General features: G+C 47.3%; 3 protein-coding genes across 3 annotated transcripts; 1 reads left to right on the top strand and 2 right to left on the bottom strand.

Moving 5' to 3' along the window:
* Positions 1 to 685: 685 nt before the first annotated feature.
* On the top strand, positions 686 to 1,708 carry BDZ99DRAFT_483343 (uncharacterized protein; the record flags this gene model as incomplete). Its single annotated transcript, XM_033722567.1, has 1 exon — positions 686 to 1,708. One exon carries the CDS (start codon positions 686 to 688, stop codon positions 1,706 to 1,708), a length of 1,023 nt encoding a protein of 340 aa, XP_033568755.1.
* A 630-nt stretch (positions 1,709 to 2,338) lies between these two features.
* BDZ99DRAFT_528009 (uncharacterized protein) lies at positions 2,339 to 2,956 on the bottom strand (the record flags this gene model as incomplete). The annotated part of the gene is made up of 1 exon (XM_033726327.1): positions 2,339 to 2,956. The coding sequence occupies one exon, from the start codon at positions 2,954 to 2,956 to the stop codon at positions 2,339 to 2,341; it is 618 nt and encodes a 205-aa protein (XP_033568756.1).
* An 848-nt stretch (positions 2,957 to 3,804) lies between these two features.
* Positions 3,805 to 4,320, bottom strand: BDZ99DRAFT_528010 (uncharacterized protein; the record flags this gene model as incomplete). The annotated part of the gene is made up of 1 exon (XM_033726328.1): positions 3,805 to 4,320. One exon carries the CDS (start codon positions 4,318 to 4,320, stop codon positions 3,805 to 3,807), a length of 516 nt encoding a protein of 171 aa, XP_033568757.1.
* Between the last annotated feature and the right edge of the window lie 3,691 nt (positions 4,321 to 8,011).

Here is an 8,011-nt window from a genome sequence, read left to right on the forward strand (position 1 = left end):
ACAATCCCGATAGCGAGAGCCGCTAGACGTCCTATGACGCTTATGCTATCAATAGTGATGACTTAAGAGTGCTACTAGAACTACTCTAACCTTACCAAACGCATATTCTCTCTTTATGGCAGTTCCCTATTTTCACTTTCTCTCTCCGGCGCAATTCTTCCAATCAATGCTAAATCGAATCATAGGTCTTTCGCGCTTGACAATCCCACGCACATAGATCTTTGAGCAGTTCGCAATTATTCTGGAATATGCGAGACGACGTGCATGAGTAGAAGTAAATTAAGATCCAATATTTATGCAAATTTCTTCATCCCTTCTATTTCTTAATAAACTACTATCTTTTACGCACGCTCATGAGCACATCATGTCTCCTGATTCAATACTGAATATGACCTGCTAAAGTGGTATTTCCGCCTAGGTCTACACAATGCAACTCATTGTACATTCGAGTCACACAGTTGGGGTACTTGTTTCACGGTCAACTTCTCACAACAGCAATTCACGACGAGGCATTGTTAGTACACATTCACTTCGATGATCCTATTTAAGTGTCCCTATCTCGCGTTGCTTCACAAACTACACATATCTGTCTCAAACGTGTTCGCTATCCCAACTGAACCTTACACCAAATTCACATCACCAAAACTTAGAGATTCCAGACCGACAAGATACAGAACGTCTCAATATGCCACACAAACTAGATCCTCCAAAGTGGAACGTGACCCACTTCGACTTCGACGTCGCCCAGGAGTCGACTCAAAACGCCCCTGATACCATAGAGAGGTCAGATGTCTCTAATCAGAACCGCCATCAAGGGCTCGGCCATGCAACGAGTCCAGTCCTCGGCGGAACCAATCAACTGAAGGCTGAGAACTCTAAAACTCATAACAGCCAGGTTCATGAAGTCCAATCTGTATCGAACAGCCGTACCAACCAGCTCGTGTGCCTCCACGCCGCCATTCGAGAGCTGAAGGAGCAAAAGAAACGCCGAAATGAGTTCCTAAAGAAGTTTGGAGGAGATGAACAATTCTGCAAAGATACGACAGCTCTAGCTGCCAAGATCTCGCACATGGACTACACCCTAGGTTTCGCCGGAGAAAAGTTCACCGATGAGATTGTACGAAACTTCCTGGATGAGGCTACTAGCTTGGTAGTGACCCAGAAACAGGTGATTGGTGAGCCTGAGCGCGCCGCGACTCAACGAGTCCTCTATGATTGTCGGGAAATGGAGGCCGTCTCGGCTTCTTTCATCAAAGGCGCAAAATGGAAGGCCGAGGACCAGCGTCTTCAGCAACGTCGACTTCCGCCATCCCAACTAGAGACCTACGATGACCGCTTTCAACGTCTTTGCGACACGCTCAAGGAGCTCCAGGAGGACATAGCCCGCCGGAACCTTCTCATCGGAGCATACGATTTCGCCTTTCAATACCGATCCCGAGCCATAATTGTCAAGTCCAACATCAACATGCTGATCCGCCGCGTTAGCCTTGCGGGAGAGAATGTGGCCGAGGATGAGCTAAACAGGCTCCTAGCCGATGCTCTTGAGTTGGTTTCTACGAAGAGGTCAGATTTCCTGCCCGAGCGCCCTGCAATGAATATTGCACACCAGTTCAGCGATGTGAAGTGGCAGGAGGCGCGACGTGAGGGTCCAGATAGTCCTCCTGTCAGCCCACGTACTGTGCTGTGCCTAAACGTGAGTAGATATTGAAGCTTGAGGCGATGAGAAAGGGCTAATAATAGAGGCACTTTCAAGGCGTGATAACCTTCAAGGCGTGATAACCTTCAAGGCGTGATAACCTTCAAGGCGTGATAACCTTCAAGGCGTGATAACTTACCTGGCGACGCATCTATATCTAATCGGAAAAGGATGAAGTGATTCGCTCTTATAAGCTGGGCAAAGTCTGACAAGAGTCCAAATCACTTATGATAAAGTAGCATCTACTCGACAAGGGACGCAAAGCAAATCAGAGGTTGATGAAGTGGCTAAACTATATGAGCCGGTCACTATCACAATACGGTAACTCCTTTCCCCAAACAAAAACTCCATGCTCGTGACGCCAAGTTATTTTCTTAAATCTGTATGTAAAAAGTGAGGACTCTTATTAGAGTAATCTTAGTGAAGATGCAACCTCAGCTCCGAGCCAAAGGAAATTCAATATGAGCTCCACAATTAGCTACCCAGTACCATTTCCCCCTTAAATCCCAAATTTCATGCCCATGAACTAAAAGATGACCAATATGAAGAACATGTAACCTTGATTCCGAGCCAGAGAATATTCAATCTGAACCTTAATCTCTGACGTAGAGTAACGCAAGCTTCGCTGTGAGACCATCGCTATCAACGATCCCTCAGGACGTCTTCGATCGATTGATCTATTTCTCGCAACTGAACGAGTCTTTGCTCTAACCTCTCGCGCTCCGCCTCCGAGCCACCACCCTCAGCCTCCAGGTCATTCAAAAGGGCTTCAAGCGCTTCGGAAAAAGATCGCCTAGCCTCCTGTCCCTCCCGTACAGTGTTCTGTAACTGCTCCTGCATCTCCTGGCCGCGCTGCTCAGCCTCCCGCGCCTCTCGTGCGGCCACTACCTCCCGTTGGCGAGCTCCGTTTAGCTCCCTCCTAGCCTCCTGCATCGCACGTGGGGCCACCAAACAGCGTTGATGTCGATGAGTTTCGTCCCGTCCCCTCGTCCCGTTCCCTCTGTATAGCTTAGTCCTACATAAGGGGCAAGTGTCCACATTAGGATTGTTGCTTGAGAACCAGTCAGCAAGGTAGCTCCGGCCAAAGATGTGGCTGCATCCAGTAATCCCAGTAATTTGAATCGCGGGATCATCCACTCCGAATTCGCAATGGCAAATTGGGCATTCGGGCAAGTCTAGATCGGCTAGAACGCTATCATTAACCTGGATGATGTTGTTCTGCATGAATTCCTCAGAGGTTTTTAGCAAAGCGGTAGACATAATCGAAGGATTGCTTAAGTTTGTAGTAACCGTGGCTTGTAGAAGAATGGGTCGCGGCTATTGAGAAATGTGTGGTGTGAGGTGTGGTGTTGAAATGGTCGGAATTGGACGATGTTAGGAATTCGGGTTGAACTTCTATTCATGTGGCGTTATAGCGCGATAAAAGGTGAATATTGTAGAAGGTGAGTGCCAAGCGCGATAAACGTAAATAACATGATGATAGAGTGAATTAGCTATGTTCACCAGTCACCATCCTTCAGGAAAGGCGTCTCTCACAAACGCACCTCGAAAGCTGCCCGGCAGCGGTTTGGATCAGGCTCATGCACCTAGAGGCCTCCAGACGATACTCTTAGGCTGGAAAAGTAGCGCACATTCACTTTTTGGGATTTGAACCCTACAGTCTACCACCTTCACGTTAGGGTCTTTTCACAAGCTCGAAGGGCCTCAATATGTATACTTGAGTTTCTACTACAAATACCCGGTAAACACAATAGAATTGCACGTGTTTCCCAGTTTACGAATTCATGTAGAAAGGGGATTGAAACTAATAACAAGGGCTGGATATGCAAGGGAATCCAATGGAGAAACCCCTTCCCCATCCCGAAATGAGGCTTAAGCAACGAATTCAGTACCATGCTCTGAATTTCGTAAATAGGCTAGAAGCAAGTGAACTATCGTAAAGGCAATGCACCATAACGGAGCCCATCTCGTCAGTTGCTCCCTCACTCCTAGCTAGCCAAGAGTAGCTACTCTGATAATCTTGGTAGACGCACTTGTTTATGAGGTAGCAGAGACATACTGACAAGATGTTCCTAGCGCCCGCCGAGGCTCAAGGTCTTTCGAAAAGCTTACTTCTCGTCTTGCTCGGCCCGTGGTGCACGGCGGTGGGCATCTTGCTCCCGCTCCCTGCGCCTCGCCCTTCGTTCACGCCGCCGATGCTGCCGAAGTTCTAGGACCTGCCGCTCACCCGCCTCTCTATATCGATCTAGCATGTCTTGGAGAATGAAAGACTGTGCTCGAATCTCGTCCCGTCCCACATCTGCCGCAGATAATGACCGAATATAACGTGTTTGTGCCTCTATGTCCTCGTCCCATTTCGACTTCCCGTAGAGCGGACTACGACACAGCGGACATTTGTTTTTGTTGGCGTTAGTATTGTCGCTTGTTAGCCAGTCGACTAAGCATTGGTGACCGAAAACGTGCTGGCATTCAGATGTAAATCGAATCCAGACCGCAGGGTGGCTGGCATTGAATTCTTCGTAACAGATTTGGCAGTTCTCCAAGAGTGCAGGGTTGGAAGGGTCAACATTGCTAAGCATAGTGCAAATGAAGCCCTCGGCCGTAGATGGGAGAAAGGCGGACATTGTTGTTCGTAGTTTGGTTGACGGAGTTGTGGTTGGTGGGTAGTGAAAACGCGGTGTGGCTTTTTCAGCGTGTGGAGTGTGAGCGGTCTCAGGTTGTCGTAAGTTCGATGTTATTTATAAGTATATCTAGAATAAGGCTACTCTACGTCAGGAGCTGACTACGAGGCATTCAAGGACAAGTCGTCCGGTTAGTGTCGGCTATAACACTCAGGTTGAAATTGATGTGAACTCTGATTTCTATAGACGTCTAGCTAGTTGTATATATACTAGGGGAAGGAAGGGGGCCACCCCCAGGGTGGCGCGCTAGTAAGTTCAGATGAGCCCTGCACAGCTGAGGCTTCAGCTCGGTTCTCTACAGCTGAGATTTCAGCTGGGTTCTCTACAGCTGATGTTCGGAGAGTAGCTTTCTGGCATATGAGTTGTTGATCCTAGGTTGTAGTGCTGCAACCTGAGTCACCCCACAGCAACGAAAGATGCTGAATCCCAACGTCCATTCCTAGATCCTGCTAGTAACGTCCTGTAGATTTAGCTGTTGAACGAACAGCTCGTGCTTTTGTCGAGGGAGGGCCTTCGTAAGCCCATCTGCAATCATATGTTCGGATGCCACCCAATCAATTCGTACGTGACCGGCTTGTACTTCCTGACGAAGCCAGTGGTTGTGAATGTCTACGTGCTTTAGTGACGTATTCAAATGCCCGCCCGATTTGCTGAGTAGTCGAATTGTTTGTTGGTTATCGCATAGAATAGTTATCACCTCATTTCCCTCAAGAACAAGGTCCAGTGACGTGAACAATCGTTGCCACCACATGAATTCCGACACGGCGTTGGAAACAGCAGTGAGCTCGGCATCCGTAGATGATTTTGTGACATGGTTTTGTTTTGTTGCTTTCCAATCTACAGGGCCCCCGAATAGTTTCAGGATGTAGCCCTGCGAGCTGCGGCGTGTGATGGAATCGTCGGCGAAGCTGGCATCACTAGCCCTAACGAGCATTTAATCCGTATCAACGGTGCTGCCATCGTAGCAGAGAGCGTAGCCACGCGTTTGGTATAGGTATGCAATAGCCCTATTAGCAGTATAGTAGTGGCCTGCCGATGGATTCCGGCTAAATTCTGCCAGCCTAGAACACGTACGTGCGATGTCTGGGCGCGTGTTGATGGCTGCGTATAGTAGGGACCCAATTTTCTGTTGGTATCCGTGTATTGAGAGGGCACTGGCTTCTTGTTCGTATGGAATGAGGTTGTCAATGGCTAGGGGTGTATGGACCCGTAGTGCATCTTTCTAATAGAATTTTCCTGCAATTTTATTAAGGTACGAATCCTGGCATAGCTACAGCCGTTTTATAGGGCGATTACGGAGTATTCAAATTCCTAGGAACCAGCTGGCCTCGCCTATATCCTTTATCTTGTATCTGGCTATAATCGCATGTTTAAACGCTGTTAGGTAATAGTTGTATTACGGTATACAGCACGCAATAAGATTGTCTATATAGAAGAATACAATAAAATAGGGGCTAATAAATAGGCACGGAATTCCTAGAACTTCCCTTAGGCCTAGTTCCCGTAGCGTTTTGGATTAATTGTTTAGCTAGAGAAGGGGGGAACAACGTAGGCTGTATAGGCCCTTGTTTACCTTTAGCACGTATCCGGGATATTTAAATCCATCCGGATACTTAATATATACTAGCTTATTAAGTTCCGGGTTTGTAAATGCTAATACGGCGTCTGCCTGCTAGGTGTTAAGATCTGCTGCTATAATAAGGGCAGCACAGGCACGGAACGTTTGTCCAGCTAGTGTTGCTGTGTATATATCCTCTTCCGTTGCCTTTTATAGGTCCCTGCGTACATAAAGGCGTGCTTTATAATATAGTAGATGCCCGTTCTTATTAAATTTGTACGTGAATACCCACGTAATAGGGATTATATAGAGCTTTAAATCTATAAATTGTTCTACAGCAGTAAACGTTCCACGGCTTACTAGGTTATCTAGTTCGCGTTTTGCTGCCGCTATAAACCCGTCCCGTTCGGGATGGTTTCGTAGTTGTTTCCAGTGCCTTGGTGCTTCCTGGAGAGAATCCCTGTGAGGGCCTGCTGGTGCAGTAGTAGGGCCTGCCGTATACGTTGCTTATAGTGCAAGGGCCGCGGCAAAGGCGGAATATAGGCCCGGCAGGGCATCGTCGTACGCATCGTGTTCGGCGATAGCCGAATGCAGCGCTGTACGGGGCTTAGCTGGTTTTTTGTCTTGTACAGGACAAGAGGACGAATCTATAGGCGCTGTAGATGCCGTAGTGGCCGTTATGGCAGCTAATGCTGTAGTGGCTGTAGTGGCCGTAGTGGCCGTAGTGGCCGTAGTGGCCGTAGTAGCCGTAGGGGATATAGATCCGCTGTTCCTGTCCACCCCCGAGGCTACGGAGATAGAACGGGACAATAGCGTAGCCGATTGCACGGGGGATCTAGATCTTGGTAACAGCGTGTCCGTAGGTGTAGGCAGGCCAGCTGCGCTTTCCGCGGACGAATATTTGCTGTCTAGTTCGGTTAATAGCTGTTAAGGCTGTTGCCGCGGACGTACAATAATAGTATCTAGTAATTTGTTGTTACTGTCGTCGTTAACACTATATACGCGTGGTTCTTATTGTTATTTCTATTCCTATTTATTATATTCCAGCGTTTGTATAAGCTGTTTAATAGGCACCTATAATTCGGCTGCAAAGTCTATCTCTATATAGCTATAGAACTTTTCTTTATTAAATATAACATCCCGTGTTTATATAGCCTTTTCTAGGCTAGGAACCTAGATAAAATAGATGTTTAATAATTTGTAGCCTACTAGGTAGCCTATATATACACGGGGCGTTGTCTTCGGCATTTTAGGTAGGTGCTTTTTCAGCGTATAGGCACGGCAGCCAAATACCCGTAGATGGGCAATGCTTAGGTTAACCGGCGTAATTCCTAAGCCCTCCTGTATAGCAATCTAGGGGGTTTTCCATCCGATAGATTCTATAGGCGTTCTGTTTAGTAGATAGGCAGCTGTATTATATAGGAATAGCTAGAGATTTCCAGGTAGGTTATACTGCGCACGCAGGCAATAGGCTTTAAGAATAAGGATTCCACCTGCACGTTCTGCACTACTATTCTATATATAGTTTCCTGGCGTTAATTATTCTAGGACAATACTATGTTTACGTATCCAGACATAAAATAGATAATCTTCACGGCTGCCTAGAATGCGTTTGCTATTAGTCTTTAGGAATTAAATAGTAACGCCAGGGAATTAAGTTTCTAGCTTAGCTACTTCTTCTATTAGGGCCTAGGGTAGTTCGCTCGGCGTGTTAATATTCCTAGTTACGTAATATTTCGTGGATTCGCACTAACGTAATCCACAAGTTAGTGGCCCGCACAAGCTAGTGGCCCACCCAACTCAACACGCGACGCGTCGTCCAACAACCACCCCAATGGCAGCACCACAACAACAAGAAGCCATCTTTCAAGAAGGCAGAGTTATTCTAGGCGTTCAAGCCTACAAGACCGGCCAAATTACATCCTTCCGAGGCGTTGAGAAACTATACGATGTGCCCAGAAAGACGGTTACGCGTCGCGCCCGTGGTATTCCTCCACAACGCGGTGCTATCTCCAAAAATCGCCGTCTTACACCTGTACAAGAAGAGGTTCTTGTACAGAGGATTCTGTCGATGGA

The sequence above is a fragment of the Mytilinidion resinicola genome (genome assembly GCF_010093595.1).
Source record: "Mytilinidion resinicola strain CBS 304.34 unplaced genomic scaffold BDZ99scaffold_36, whole genome shotgun sequence".
In the NCBI taxonomy this organism is placed as follows: domain Eukaryota; kingdom Fungi; phylum Ascomycota; class Dothideomycetes; order Mytilinidiales; family Mytilinidiaceae; genus Mytilinidion; species Mytilinidion resinicola.